General features: G+C 45.2%; 1 protein-coding gene across 2 annotated transcripts; it reads right to left on the reverse strand.

The window, feature by feature from the left end:
• Positions 1 to 269: 269 nt before the first annotated feature.
• On the reverse strand, positions 270 to 9,556 carry PDCL3 (phosducin like 3). Of its 2 annotated transcripts, none has more exons than XM_022599239.2 (6): positions 9,448 to 9,556; positions 6,759 to 6,888; positions 4,242 to 4,332; positions 3,913 to 4,056; positions 2,735 to 2,943; positions 270 to 642 (listed from the first exon to the last, which is right to left on the reverse strand). In XM_022599239.2, exons 1-6 carry the CDS (start codon positions 9,451 to 9,453, stop codon positions 500 to 502), a joined length of 723 nt encoding a protein of 240 aa, XP_022454947.1. In that variant the 5' UTR covers positions 9,454 to 9,556; the 3' UTR covers positions 270 to 499. The 2 variants fall into 2 exon arrangements, with proteins under 2 accessions (XP_022454947.1, XP_089778765.1); XM_089922639.1 differs by lacking the exon at positions 9,448 to 9,556 and adding an exon at positions 8,563 to 8,718.
• Between the last annotated feature and the right edge of the window lie 6,958 nt (positions 9,557 to 16,514).

Consider the following 16,514-nt stretch of genomic DNA (forward strand, 5'->3'; position numbering starts at 1 on the left):
TTCTAAATAGGATAAATACTAAGACTTCTTCCTACCAATTACACCTTTATTTTATTTAATAATCCTGTTGCTACCTCTATAAAAGAATAAAAACAAATAATAATATAAATGCAAAGCTTACCTTGCCATTTTCCACTGTATAATTTACTCACATTACTAAAAAAAAAAACACCCTCCATATTTCTTCTTTTATAGTTTTATGTGAACAAATAGTGAACAGCTTTACAGCTTACCTAAAATACAAGTGAGGAAAACATAGACAGCTGCCATACTAATATCTGGCTTTTATTTTTTCCTTAAGGAAATAATATAATTTAAAAAGAGAGTTCCAAGAAATTTAAAAGGATTCCCAGCAATGATTACTTCTGAGATCTATGAGATTTGAAACATAGTTATAAAAGGCTAAAACCAAACTATACGTTCCTACTTGTTCCTTTTAAAAAAAATTCAGATGATGTGTCACATCAAGCAAGCTCATCAGGTTACCAGGGCCGCAGCCTTAGTCATCCTCGGAATCACTGGCCCTCCTGGCGGGGTCGGAGCACAGCACGGACGAAAGCAGCACATCTTCTATGGGTTTCTTAGGGTTTTCCTCCAGGCTTGTCTTGACTGCTCCAGACTCAGACAATTTCCACTCCAACTCTACATGATAAAGAAAAAGCAAATCGCCTAAGACACAGTCTGCATGGGGCCCTCAAGCCACAGTGTTTTTCTAAGCAGCAACTACGATCATCAACATTTGATGACAATTTAATTTATAAGGTGCCTGGAAGAAAGGGAAAAATCAGACCCTTAAGAAGGAAAAAAATACCTGCAAACACTTTTCCAGAAGATGAGGTCAAATGGGATATTACATACATTTGAACCTCTATGATAACTAAAATAAAAAACAGAGACTAAATCTATCTTCTAACAGCTAGTTTCTCGGCTTGCACAATTTCCCAGGAAAGCAATCTGCATGAAACATGTAAAGGAAATACTTTTCACAGTCCTGCTGGCACTCTAATCATTAAATCTAAATTTAGTTAACAAAAGGAAATTCTTAAACCTCATGTCCAATATCTCAACCTATTAGAGTCAAAGGCTCAATGTATGATGACATCCTAGGTCTGATACATTTGTTCCAAGTAATAATAATTTTTAAAAGTACCAGAAAATAAAGAATCAGTGACTAAAGGCTCAGCTCCTGTATTTTATGCTCTTGTAATCAGTGAAACTCCACATGGGTGTGAGACCTTGTGAAGCACAATCAAGTGATGTATTTTTCCACTGCAGAAAAGACCCCAGGCAGGACTGAGGGACAGTTGAGAGATTCTACTACAAATAGCCTGGTTAAAGTGACGCTCTACCAATTAGAAACTTCTGTTAAAATCTGAACACCAATTTTACTGAGTCGTGTTCATTCAAAGTGCTCCACCAGTATTTTCAGCTCTAGGTACCATGGTTCAGTGTGATAAAAATTCAACAAATTTCTTAAAAATGATTTTTTTAAAGATTTCTGATTCTTAAGAATATACTTAAATTCACACATATGCATAAATGAATGTATTTAATGTTACTGTTCATTTATATGCAGTAATCATTATTTTATATGTTCACTAATCCTCAAATGAAACTTTTCCTAGAAATAAAAACTATAATTATTATTGTATACCTCTCTCTCTCTTCCCTCATGGTATGTGCAAAAAGACCAAAGTAAGAAGCAAACCCATATTTAGTTTGAAACTCCATATGCCTCTGAACACTGGAATAATGCATAACTGATGTAACATATGTGTGTCTATGTATGTATGTATATGTTTATACTTTTCCCAGTTGAATATCTTACATAAAGAGTTACATAAAGTAGAATATAAAGTCATATTTTAACACACATTTCTAAAGACTACTAACTAAAGCACAGTTGGACATACTATTTCACTAAACAGATAAAGAATTCGACTTATCAAGAAACCTGCAGGCCTCAGCTTCTCTCTCTCATGTTATGTGTGCATATGTATTTTAACACCTCCTGTGTAACAGGCAGAAAAAAAAAACATATCCTTCAGGAGTTAAGAGGGAGAATAAATTTTTTTGTTTTTTTTTGTGGTACGCAGGCTTCTCACTGTTGTGGCCTCTCCCGTTGCGGAGCACAGGCTCCAGACGCGCAGGCTCAGCGGCCATGGCTCACGGGCCCAGCTGCTCCGTGGCATGTGGGATCCTCCCGGACCGGGACACGAACCCGTGTCCCCTGCATCGGCAGGCAGACGCTCAACCACTGCGCCACCAGGGAAGCCCTAAACTTTTAATTTAAAAGCTACTATTCAACTGAGAAAAAATTTCTATAGATTTATATATATGTACATTTGTACATATGTAGATACATATACGCATGTGTCACTAATAACGTTCATGTGAATTAAACAAGAAATGAATGATGTGATCTTGAGCTACCAGTAAAAACGAACATATTCAACTGTAGGGACAAATAAAACACATCAGACATTAATATTAAATATTTTAAAGTCCATTGTGCCCTCTTTTAACTGAGAATTACTAGAGCCCAGTTGTAACTGCCCCCAATGACTTGTCTAAGATGACAGATTCAACGTGCTTCTTCCCTTTTTACAATCACTCGCATGGGGGCAAAGGTGAATCTGACAAGTCATCCTAATGTATGTCTAGGAAACAGGCACCCTCGTCAACAGAAGCACCTCCTCCCCATCTCCCACGCGCACCTCAAAGAGGCCCTTACCATCCATTGTCAGGTTCATGCCACCAAACACCAGAGGTCCAATAAATTGAGCCTTGATATCACCTTCAAGGTACACAAATATTGTGGGCAGATTCCTATCCGGATAGTTGGGTATGCAGGTGGTTGATATGGCTTTGATAAATTTGACGTCAGGAAACTTCCTGGCAAGTCCAATAAAGTGCTGATTTATCAGGGCACACAGGGGAATCCTATAAAAAGAGAAACAGAAGCCAACTGTGATTCTGCATTTGTACATAATAAATCTCAACTACCCTTCTGCCCTACATAAAACCTCATAATGACTTCACAAGTGATTCTGCTACTCCAGCCAAGATGAACTAACATTTAGAAAAAACTTTCTAACATGTTTAGGCAAAGGGAGGAATTCAAAATCCAAAGCCCAACTTAATTTGACTGAAGAATAAGTTAGAAACACAGCTCCAATGTAAAAGGTAACTGTCTTGCTCTTCTATAGGCGAGAGCATTCAAGGCTTAAAATGTGTGATTCAGAAAGCATTTCCTGCTTCAAAGAAACTCCCTACACAAGCATTAGACTCCACAGGATGGGAATAAAATTGGAGGTGAGAAGCGCTGGGGGTCCACTGCCTCAAACGCCATGGACAGTTCTCACAAGGGTTGCCCTCACCATCGACGAGAGTGATTTATTACATGGAATTGTGAAATGCCTGAGCTTCTCCAGAGGGACAAGTGACTGAGGAATTCATTTACAATTTAAAAAAAAAAAAAGAGTCTCCTCTGCTACACTGTAAAAAAAGCATTCCTATTAGTCACATATTAATTTGAAAGTCTTAAGACAAAAATTAGGCTATAAGGTTTGGGCAAATCAGCAACAAAAACACTAGTTAAAAAAACAAAAAACAGGGCTTCCCTGGTGGCTCAGTGGTTGAGAATCCGCCTGCCAATGGAGGGGACACGGGTTTGTGCCCCGGTCCGGGAAGATCCCACATGCCGCAGAGCGGCTGGGCCCATGAGCCATGGCTGCTGAGCCTGCGCATCTGGAGCCTGTGCTCCGCAACAGGAGAGGCCACAACAGTGAGAGGTCCGCATACTGCAAAAAAAACACAAAAAACAAAAAAACCTCCTGGGTGGATTAAGCCTGAGATGTTCAAGATATAAATTCAAATTAACATTTAAATACAGTCATGAGATCAGCTCACCCTTGTCTGTAAAGGTGCAAGATGACCCACAAGCCCTCACCGGCTTTGGTAACTTCTTGAACATAATCCTGTCCTGAGATTTCCAAAACTTCTCCAAATTTGTTCTTCAGTTGGGTTGCTTTCCACTCCGCCAGTCTTTGCTGCCTGCACAACAGAAGGAAGAGACAGACATCTTACAAACACACACACACACACACCACCCCTTTCACACAGCAACCTTTGTAAAGGTCCAGGTTTATTTATTTATTTGCCAGATTTATTAATGTTTCAAAGGACACACATTTTAGTGCCACACAAAAAGCCAAGCAGTCCCTCTGGGTGGCACTAACCTGTACATTGCAACTGCACGTTCGTCTTCCTCATTAAATTCGTCTTCATTATCCTCCAGTTCTTCCAAAGTCATGTCTTCATAAGTTTTCACTGAATGTCATCAAGTTGGCAAGAAACCATAAATGTAAAAGATGAACAAACACATTTTGGTTTTCTTCCCTTCACTCTTTTCCTAAAGGAGTGCATGCAACACCAAAAGATCCCCAGCCCACCAAAACCCAAATAAAAAGTACTTAAGGTGTTACACTAGTAAATAAGAAGGGGAGGGTGTATTTAAAAGACAGCTGCCGGCCTGGCTCTCTTACCTCCACACAATAAGCATACAAACGGGAAGTTTCCCAAGTTTATAAAAGAGGAGAGTTGTATTTGCCTGAGCTAACCTGGCCGGATCTTCAAGCACAGACATTCACGGACAGGTGCATAACAGTTCTCATGCCTCTGAGGAGATGGGGATACCCACTGAGGTCCTCCCCAGCACACCCTTCCTAGAGTGAAAGGGCTATCCCCTGGTCTTCTCCTGTGAGTGCTAGGCAGCTCTACCTTTTCTTTTAATCAACTGCTACAAAATCTGTATTTTGTTTTATTGCCATAAACACCCTTGCTTCTTGACATCACATCAGGCCTTTGTCACCAGACCCCCACCCCATCACTACCCGAAACTGCTCTTATCAAGGTCAATAATGACCTCTGTTTTCTCAACGGATGAGCACATCTGACCCAACCCATCACCACCTCCTCCCCAAAAGCCCATCTTCCTCTGGCCCCCTCTCCTCCTCCCTCAGGCCCTTTGCTGACTGGACTCCTTTTCTTCCTTATCGATACCCACTCCCTTGGTTGACCGCATCTCACAGCTTTAAATACTAGCAACATGCTGACAACTCCCGAAGTTATGCCTCCAGCCCATATTTCTCTGGCTTGGGACAGCATCCCCAACTGCTCCCTTACCATCTCTATTCGTCTAACAAAAATCTCAAAGTGACCATGTCCCAAACAGAGTTCCTGATCTTACCTCCAATCCTATTCCTCCCCGAGCCTTCCACATCTCAGCTGGTGGTAACTCCATCCTTCTGGCCGCTTGAGTCCAGAGCCCTGCAGTCATCCTTGACTTACCTTCCCTCACACCATCATAGGATCCATAAGCAACTCCTGTCAGTCCTACCTTCACAATACATCCAGATCTGGCCACTTCCACCCACTGCGCTGCTCCAAGTCAATGGTACCACTTGCCAAAGGTACCGCTGCAGCCTTTTCCAGACTGGTCTCCCCACTTCCTGCCTTACCTCCCCACAGTCTGCACTCAGTAAGGCAACAACAGGACGGTGCTGTCAACGCAGAGGACACGTCACTCCTTTGTTCAAACCTCCAGTGACATCCACCTCATTTGGCAGCAAAGCCAAGGTCCATACTAGAAGCTACAAGGTCCTAAATGGTCCGAGCCCTAGTTGCCTCTTTGAAGCTCCTACTACTGTCTCCCAGTCCTGCTGGCTTCCTGGCGGATTCTCCAACATGCTTTCCACTTCTCACTCACCTCCCTCAGGTCTACTCAACTGCCAGGGGGCCCTCTCTGACCCTTTCTGCAATTATACCCACCCCTCCTCCGGCCCCTTCCTGCCTTATCTTCCTACATTTCACTCACGTATCACTTACTGTCTGCCTCTCCCGCTAGAATGTAAGCTCCAAGAGGACAGGGGGTTTTGTCCGACCCGTGCACAGCTAAAGCCCCACTGCCTAGGAACAACACCCAGCACACAGCAATCCTTCAGTAAACATTTGCAGGATAAACGCTTTGCAATAAATCCTTCTCTAAATTAGCTCTAACATGTCAACAGGGGACAAAAGGCCTAGCCCCTGTGGTCAATGGTTCTCAAACTTTGGTGTAAATCAGAAACTCTTTGAAGCACTGGTTTAATATGCAGAGTCCTGGGCCTTAACCCCAGAGATTCTGTTTCAGTAGGTTCTCTGTGTTGTTGTGTGCGTTTGTTTGTTTGTTTGTTTTTGGGACAAGCACCCCAAGGGATTCCGATTCGGGTGATACAGCTACATGTGAGAAAGCCCCTCTCCTAGACCCTGTACACTGCAAACATCTTATGCTTCCCCAAATCAAGCTATTTTAATATTCGTAATCAAACCACAAAGATAAAGTATACCCTCACGAGAATACAAACACTAAAAACTTTTGAGAAGATTTCCATGACACTATCCAAAGTGAATCACAGACCAGGAAGGTCAAGACTTGGAAATACTTTCCTCGGGGTTATCACGTGCTCATCCGACACAGACGAGGAACTGTGGAAACAGAGGGGGCCTCTGAAGTCCCCCTAATTCTGTGGCCCAGCAAGCTGAAGCCAGCGATGACCTGTGACCCGCCTGAGATCCCAGAGGCAGCATCCAGCTCAGCACTCCAATCCCTGGCTCCCAACTCCTGCTCAGAGGATCCCTCTACCAAAGCAGTGAGAGGCCTGGCAAGTTGTCTCCTGAGCAGACAGACACGCGATAACGAGTAGCGGCACGCTCACCAAGGGACCGCTGAAGGACCCGCTGCTCTTCCTCTTCTGCCTGCTTCTCCAGATCTTTCCAACTCTCCTTTGAGGGCAAGATGCCCTTTTTGCGTAAGATGTCATTCCACTCGGTGTCTGCATTGGGGTCCTAGAGCAGGTGGACCAAGGATACCATGAGTGCCAAGTCCACTGTGGAGGGCGCCATGGGTAAGGAGGGGTCAAATGGGAAAGTGGGGCTTCCCTGGTGGCGCAGTGGTGGAGAGTCCGCCTGCCGATGCAGGGGACACGGGTTCGTGCCCCGGTCCGGGAAGATCCCACATGCCGCGGAGCGGCTGGGCCCGTGAGCCATGGCCGCTGAGCCTGCGCATCCGGAGCCTGTGCTCCGCAACGGGAGAGGCCACAACAGTGAGAGGCCCGCGTACCGCAAAAAAAAAAAAAAAAGGGAAAGTGGTGGGAAGGGGAATTCACACCAAACTATTCTGTGGCCTATTTCTGAGAAAGTGTCAAAAGACCCACAACCCCTGTTCCAACCTTCCTGTCTTGGGGTAAAAATCGGGCTATGATGTGCAGATCGGCATCAGTGCTAACAGCAAGGCTCTGACCTGGCTTCTGGTGTTTTCATTAATGACTTGGAGTGATTCACTCGGCAGATATCTATTAAATACCTACTACATGTAAATTATTGTACTAGATGGTGGGGAAGCACGGTGAACGCCAAAGTCACCTATTTTACAGGTGAGAGGAAGAGATAGGCAATGATAATTAAATATACAAAGAGATATATTACAAATTATGGCAAATGCAATGACCAACAGGCTGCTGAGCTAGAGAGTTCCAGGGGGCCTGCATTCCACAGGATGGCCAAGGACGTTCTTTCAGAAGAGGTGACGTTTAACCATGACTGGAGGGTGAGACGAAACCACAAAGAGGAGTGAAAACTTAGGAAATTACTTTCCAGGCAGAGGGACCAGCCTGTGCAAAGGGTCTGAGTGCGGAGATCAAGCATCCTAAAGCCCTGAGTGGCTGCAGGAAAATCAGAGGGAAAAGAGCCTGATTGACTCTCTAACGGCCAAACCTGAGAGGAAGAGCTGAGACCCCGTGGAAGAGCTCACAGTGGTGGACACTTACTGAGTCCTAGATGCTGGGACCCTGCGAAGCCCTTTGTATCTACCCAGTTAATCCTCACAAGCCTGGGACAGCCACAGCGCCAGGCTGGAACAAGTCAAATTCACCAGGATCAAATGTCAGAAGGATAAATGTCGAAGTGGGCTCTTAGCTCCAGAACCTAGCTGTCCAAACCCTGGTTTGGCACTGCTGGGCGGGAACACTGCTAACGGACCTGGTCTGGAATATGAAACCGAGGAGCTGTGGAAAGGGCACAGGGATAACCTGGCCTCAGCTCCTTGTCCCAGTCTTGCTGAAATATGTCAAAAGAAAAACTAGGGGCTTCCCTGGTGGCGCAGTGGTTGAGAGTCCGCCTGCCGATGCAGGCGACACGGGTTCGTGCCCCGGTCCGGGAAGATCCCACGTGCCGCGGAGCGGCTGGGCCCGTGAGCCATGGCCGCTGAGCCTGCGCGTCCGGAGCCTGTGCTCCGCAACGGAAGAGGCCACAACAGTGAGAGGCCCGCGTACCGCAAAAAAAAAGAAATACTAACAGAATCCTTTCCACGGGGTGGTCAGGAAAGAGGCGATGTTTTTAAGCCGGGACATGAAGGACAGAGGATGCAAAGGAGGCCAGGGCAGCCCTGAGTTTCCTCCTCACCAGACGCGCTGGATTTGGAGATGATCGTCCTCTCCAGCCCCCAACCAAACCCGTACTAACTCCATCTCCCTTTTGCCGCTGAGTCAGAGATGAGTCTCTCAGGATTCCTAACTCCATCTCCCTTTTGCCGCTGAGTCAGAGATGAGTCTCTCAGCGAGATCCGGGAGGCAGCAGAATGACCTCTGGAGAAGGGTCCTTCAACAGTGACCAAACTGAGTTGTCAGAGATTTTCTCATAAAAGCATCCATTTCCACGGTGTCATTTTTCCCCACTTTTCCGTGGGTTTTAGTCAAATTCCATTAGCAAATTCCTGACACAATGAAAGAACAAAACTGGGGGATGTGGTTTTATCCATTTTAAGAAGGAAAGTAACTGGGCTGCGGGACCCTCGGGCTGAGCTCTGGAAGCTGAGGGAGTCCAGAGGGGGCGCACCTCTCAACCTGAACACCAACGTTGCGGGGAGGGTGTAATAACCCCTCACCCTGCTCTAGGTGGAGTCAGAACACGGGTTATGTTATGGGACACCCCGCCCGCCAGGCGGGACCCTCCACTCGTGCAAGCCTCAGCTTCCATCCGCGAAGGGGTCCACAACGCACCTGCTCAGGTGCTCGCTAAGAGAGTTAACAAGTAGGAAGTAACTCTCAGTTAAGACCCGGAGAGGCCTTCGCAGGCCGCACGGGAGACGAGCTCAAGGAGAGGCAGCCCCCAGGGCTGAGATTCCAGAGTGGGACACACGGCGTGGGGACGCCCAGCCCGCGGACCCGCGGGACCACGCCCGCCCGTCCGCACCGCGCCTGCGCCGGCCTAGCCTCGCGTGGCCTCTCCGTGCCTGCGGGGCCTGGCGCTTCCCACAGGTCTGGAAAGGACCGCCCGCCGCCGGCGCGGACCCAGCGGGACAAACGAACGGCCGCAGCCTCCAGACGTCGCGCCCCTCGGCTTGCTCACCTGCATTGTCTCACAATTCCCTCGAGCCCGGCCGGCGACGGCCTAACCGCCCCTCAGCTCTCTTCCGCGCACGCGCGCAGCCGCCGCCCCCCCTTCTTCTCCCAGCTCGGCCTTCGCCCCGCCCCCCGGGAGCGAGCTGGGCGGAGCCAGCGGGAAGCGAACTCTCTCCTCTGAGCCTGCGCCCGCTTCTCAAGAGACTGGCGCGGAAGCTGTGCGCGTGCGCGAGGCAGGACGCGCCTACAAGTGCGACTCTGAGCCAATCCCCGGGCGCTACCTTATTAGGGCAGGTCTTCGGCCTCCGAGCCCTGAGACCGAGGGGCCTTCCGCCGCGGGCCGAAGGCGTCTGAGGTCTCTACCCAAGAAGTTAGAAATAGAAACGCGTTTCAGTGGTTCAGTGTTACAACTAAATATGATGCAGGGTTACCTAAAACAGAAAGGTGAAAGTCTCTTCACCTGGTTGAGCCTCAGGCGTTTTATATTTGCAGAAGTGCTTAGCCCTTTGCGGGGCACACTGGAGGTACCGAGTAGAACTCAGCAAACTGAATTGTAAGATACAGGGGCTGGGCCCCAGGCTTCTGTGTATGCAGCACTTGGAATTTGAGTTAAGAAAGCAATACTCCTCCCTGCACATCTGAGCTAGGTGGCCGCCTCCTGGCAGCTTAAGCAGACACAGGTAACACAGACCCACACATCTGTAGGGTAGGCTAGGACTCTCAACTTTGGCTACATTAGAACCACCTGGGAGCCTTCCAAAACTGCAGCTACCCTGGGGCTCCATCCCCAAATTAAATCTCTAGCAATGGGACCTGGAACTGATTATTTTCTTAAAGATCCTCAGGTGTTGCTAATATACACAACCATTGATATAAAGTGAATCAAATGACTCCTTGAAGGCAAGGAGCTTTGATTTAATCATTTATAAGGATTCTTAAGATTAGCTAACTCCTTCCCACAGAATTATAGGTCACTTAAAACATTTGGTTATTCATTTATTTGGCAGCAAACTGTGAATGAATTTTCCTGGTTTCACCAGAAAAGTCAGGACCCAGGCTAGTTTAGAGTGGGTTTGGCCCAGTGCTAAGCTTAGTGTCCTCCATAGCACTAGAGGGGGCGCTGTTTTACCCTTTTCACTTTCCAAGCCGTGTTACTTCCGGTGGCCGACACTCACCTCCACCCCCACCCCGTGATCCCTCTCTCCAGAGGAGTTTAACAAGCCAAAGTCTCAAACTCTACTGCCTTCTCCTCTCTCAGAGAAAGGTGCCTCTCCCACTTTGGTCAAAGACTCTATCCTCCCGTGCTCCAGACTGCCGTCCCTCCCACCTCCCCAGAAACTTCTGTCCATCATTCCATCACTCTTAGCTCTGAAGAAAATAATTAAGGCTCAGGAGAAAAAATTGGAACTGTAAGAATGGAAAAAGAAAAGAATTGGAAAGAAAGATTTCTATCTGTGGGTGATATGATATGATAGTATACTTGGAAAACCCTGGGAGTATCAAGTCTTAAATTCATACTAACAATCTGAGAATTCGGTATAGGAGCAGGATAGTAAATTAACATACAAAAATCACCTTAGTCTGTATTTATAATAACAAACTAGAAGATAAAATGGACCCTAATTACAGTAACACCAGAAAAGAAAAATAAGCACCTAGGAATAAACTCAAGAAGTACACAAAACCTATGTGAGAAAATTATAAAACATTCCTGAAGATAACGAAAGTAGACTTGAATGAATGGAAAGAAATCCCTCATTTTTGGGTGGAATGACTCAACATAACAGAGATGTCAATTTTCTCCAAGTCAAAGTGTAAAATTTAACACAATCTCACTTTAAAAACCTAACAAATTACTTTCTGAGGGTAGATTCTAAAGATTTTATGATAAAATAAACAATAAGAATGGGAGACTGAGGGGACAACTAGCCCAACTAGATATTAAAACAGTGTGGTATTGATGCAGGAATAGACAAATAGATCAATGGAGCAGGAAGTTCAGAACGAGTCTGAAAATAGAGCCAAGTGCATACAAACATTACTGTTTGCTTTAGATGGCATCTCAGTCTGTTGGGGTAAGGGATGGGCTCTTTAATAAATGGTGTTGGGGCAATTGGATAGCCATTTGAAAATAGATAAAATTGGATATGTACTTCCCAGTGTATACTAGGTTAAAAATTAAAATCTAAGAGTACTAGATTAAAACATGGGATGATTTCTTTATAACCTAAAAATGGAAAGAGGCTTTGATAACTATTACTTAAAATCCAGAAAATCAAATTTTAGAAAATGACAGATTTGACAGCACTATTTACATTAGTCAAGACGTGGAAGCAACCTAAATGTCCATTGACAGAGGAACGGATAAAGGAGATGTGGTACATATATACAATGGAATACTACTCAGCCATAAAAATGAATGAAATAATGCCATTTGCAGCAATATGGATGGACCTAGAGATCATTATACTAAGTGAAGCAAGTCAAACAGAGAAAGACAAATATCATATTATATCACTTATATGTGGAATATAAAGAAAATGACACAAATGAACTTATTTACAAAACAGAAACAGATTCACAGACTTTGAAAACAAACTTATGATTACCAAAGAGGAAAGGTGGGGGGAGGGATAAATAAGGAGTTTGGGATTAACATATACACACTACTATATATAACATAGATAATTAACAAGGACCTACTGCATAGCACAGGGAACTCTACTCCATAATCTATAGTAACCTATATGGGAAAGGAATCTGAAAAAGAATGGATATATGTATATGTATAACTGAATCACTGTGCTGTACACCTGAAACTAATACAACATTATAAATCAACTATAATATAAAATAAAAATTAAATTTTAAAAATTTGCATAAAAATAGTGAATACATACATGCCACCTTTGGTGTAAAATAAAAGGTTAAATAAGAATACGTGTATGTATATTCAAATATGCTTAACTTTGCAAAAATACTCACAGAAAGAAGAAATCAGAAATTCATGAAGTGGTTAACTTGTTGTAGGATAAGGGGGTATGGAGATCAAGTGGTAGCAACAGAAAGTTGGGAGTGAGAATCCTCTGATAAACTTTTATTTAGGGGCAGATAAGTTTTGTGAGGCCTGAAACACATTTGATCTTGGAGTCTCTCTTTAAGGCGCTTATATGTGGAATCTAAAAAAGCAAACAATAAAACTCACAGAAAAAGAGACAAGACTTGTGGGTATCAGAGGCAGAGGGTAGAGGGAGAAGAGAATGGATGAAGGTGATCAAAAGATACAGACTTCTAGTTATCAGATAAATAAGTAGCAGGGATGTAATGTACAACAAGGAGGACTACAGCTGACGTTGCTGTATGATCTATGGGAAAGTCTTTAAGAAAGTAAATCCTAGAGTTCTCATCACAGGGAGAAATTTTCTTTTTCCCTTTTTTCTCCTCTCTTTTCTTTTTTTGGAATCTATACAAGATGACGGATGTTAGCTGGACCTATTGTGGTGATCATTTCACAATACATGCAAATCAAACCATCAGGCTGCACAACTTAAACTTATACAGTGATGTATGTCCATTTTTTTTTTTTTTTTTTTTTTTGCGGTACGCGGGCCTCTCACTGCTGGGGCCTCTCCCCAGCAGTGCGGAGCACAGGCTCCGGACGCGCAGGCTCAGCGGCCATGGCTTATGGGCCCAGCCGCTCTGCGGCATGTGGGATCTTCCCGGACCAGGGCACGAACCCGCGTCCCCTGCATCAGCAGGCGGACTCTCAACCACTGCGCCACCAGGGAAGCCCAGAAATGCAAATTCTTGGCCCCTGCTCCAGACCTGCTGAATCAAACTTTCTGGGGTGGGGCTCAGTAATCTGGATTTTAACAAGGTCCCCAGGTGTTTTTGGTACACGGTCAACTTGGAGAAGCGCTGGTATATAGGGTTTGTGCCACCCATGATCCTTCTCCCCAAATTTGCACAACTGACCTGTGGGCCCCTGAGCCAGAAAGTAAATCTCCAGCAGCAGATGGCCCCAGGAAGCTCATTTATGAGAAAGGAGATGAAATAGTAATGGCCAGAGGCAGCGCCTGTGATTCTTTTCTTCCCCAGGACAAGTCCAGGGAAAACCGAAATTGAATGTTCAGCCTCAGAGAAGATTTTTCAGGGTCATGCTGAGAGACCAGTTCTTTCCAGAAGAGACCAGTTCTTTCCAGAGGTGATCTAAAGGGCTGCAGGGTGGCCTGGCTCCAAGCACTTCCCTGCCCTTCCCTTTTAGATCTTTCTTTGGGGGAGGGGGGTGTTTGCCTCAGAACTTACATACCTTGCTGGTAAAGTCCACTGCAGCAGCTCCCAAATCCTGTAGGGATATATATGGCTGCAGGCTTTCAAAGAGCGGTCCCCAACCAGCAGCATCAGTGCCATCTGGGAACTTGTTCGAAATGCAAATTCCACGCCCACCAAATCAGAAATTATTTTAACAAGCCCACCAGAGGATTCTGACGCACACCAGGGTGAGAACCACTGCTTTAGACACATCATATGCTCAGAGTCTCTACTTTCACTGCCTTCAAGCCTACATTCAGGAAAAGATCTCATGAACTTTCTCTCAAGTGGAAACTGATTAATCAATCCTTCCTCCAGAAGTATCTGCCTTTGATAACAGTAGCTAATGCTTGTTGAGTTCAAGGCACCAAGAGTGCTTTCTGTGTGCTAATTTCTTTCATCCTCACAACAATCTACAAAGGTTCTATTAGCCCATTCTAATGAGATGAGAAAACTGAGGCACAGAGCTATTTAGTAACTTGCTGAAGGTCACACAGCTATTAAGTAGCCTAGCTGGGATTAGAACCCCACCAGTCTGGCTCCACAGCCCATATGCTTAACCTCCACCCTACTTGGCCTCTATTTTTTTTTTTAATTTATAAAATTGAATTAGAAATTCTCCACAACATGTACACATCCTTGACATAATAAAATTGATTTCATTGTGCTTTCAAAATTACTGAATATTTTGACCTGCCAGTTTAAGGGTATTGAACACGGTTTTGATGTCTGAGAAATTTTCAGAGACACAGATTTAAATATAGCTCTGATTTGAAGGGAGAACAATGACAGAAATCACTGGAATGAATTTCTGACCAAGACATTCCACGCGTCAGTCAATGGTGGGGAGGTGATTGGGGGAGGGGCACTTCTTTGCCTGCTAAAATCTCTCTACGTATATGGCTGTCTTTTCCTGATCTCAGCCTGGCTATGTGACAACACTTAGAAAAAACAAAACTAGCATTTGAGTGGTTACTATACAGCAGGCATTTTCACTTCATTTCTTGTTTGATCTTCATAGCAACTCAGTAGAACAGATATTATTAGCTCCAGTTTTCCAAATGAAAAACTGAGATTCCCAGAGTTTAAGTAACCTAATCCAGTTACACAGTTAGCAAGTGACTGAAGCCAAGGGTCTTGATGCACAGCTTTTTTGTTCTTTGAAAAATGATTGAATTGTGATTCAAATCTTGCTGCAATCCTCTTCTCGCTAGGAAGGTTGCTACACCCTTTTGTGGTGTCACCATCAATGATTATGGTCTGGAGAGGATTCTTCCCCACTGTCTTACCTGTCCCATTCATGACCAAGGTCCCAGGATCCTGGCATCACCCATGTGAGATGATGATTGAATGTGAAGTGTGTGTTCAAGAGGATGCTAACTGATGCCCAGGTGTGTCACCTTAGCCTCTTGAAGCATCCCGGCAGAGGTGCTAACAGAGGCAATGATCCCAGGGGTTAGAAATAAGAATCTTTGGGACTTCCCTGGCGGCCCAGTGGTTAAGACTTCCACTGCAGGGGGCACAGGTTCGACCCCCGTCAGGGAACTAAGATCCTGCCTGCTGCTCGACGTGGCCAAAGTAAATAAATAAATGAGAATCTTTGCCTGGAGCAGCCCTACTGGGTTTCAGTGCACAAAGGTTGTCTGCTTTTCACTCAGTCAGTTCAAGCAGGAGGCTCCAGGTGATGAAATTGTGTCCTGGTTGAAATGTTTTCCTTTGGGAACCAAGTCTGTGGCTTCCTTAGTTCTGGTAACAGATACGCTTTTAGTTGGTACAAACATTAATTTGAAAATTAAAAATAGAAGATTTCAAAGCAATGCGTGACAATATTAACAGTTTCCTTGGGTGGCAGGCAAACAGGAAACTAGTTTCTGTACTTTGCAAGTTTCATGTAATGAACACATACTGTTTTCATAGTGAGAAGTGACATATGACAAGTTGAAGACGCCAGTAGGAGGGACATTACTGGTGGACCGTCAGGGACCATCAAGCCCAAGAAGCGTCTCCATCTGTGGACTCAGCACCTGGAGGTCATCTTCCCTAAGGTATTCTCATAGTGTTCGCCCACAGTTCTTCTAGAAGCATCAAGGCGACACACTTGAGAACCCTGTTTCATTAATAAGTCTTTTTCAGCTAAGTCAACTCCCAAGGCTATGAGTGGTGACTGGATTTTGCCAAGAACTGGAATCAAAGTGGGCAAATACTGCCCCAGGCACCCTCCACTGCACTTCCTTTAAAAGATGGAGTATTTTCTAAAACCCTCACCTTCTCCTCTGCCTGCGGGTACAGCCATCCCACCTGCCAACCCCCCAGGGCCCTGCCTCCCGAGACTGACAGGGTGGCCCTGTCTCTGGGAACCAGCTCTATGCTCTGCAACCCCTCAGCTCCAGAGGATGTGAAAACACTCCTGACAGAAGAGACCAGAGTCTGCTCCATGTTTCTAACAAGGCTGCATGCTTGTGGCTCACCCTGGAATAAGGAGACCAGAGATCCGAAGTCTGTTGAGATCCTGATGGAGGGGAAGTGGTGACAGCAAAATGCTGTGTCAAGCAGCATCTCAGAGACAAGTGAGGGTCCCAATGGGCCCCAGAGCATCTCTCTAGTTTGCTTCATTGGTGGAGGCAGCAGAAGGGAGGGAATTCAGATGTGTCCAGTTGCTGGGGAGGGCTACCAGTGTTTGTTATCCATTCCCTGGCAGACAGAGGAAGAAACCGGCCAAGCTGGAGGCCTGGATTTTTTTTTTTTTTTTTTTTTTTTTTGGCC

This window comes from Delphinapterus leucas, chromosome 13 (assembly GCF_059928025.1).
Source record: "Delphinapterus leucas isolate spDelLeu-1000000601 "Yukka" chromosome 13, BTC_Dleu_Yukka2, whole genome shotgun sequence".
NCBI lineage: Eukaryota > Metazoa > Chordata > Mammalia > Artiodactyla > Monodontidae > Delphinapterus > Delphinapterus leucas.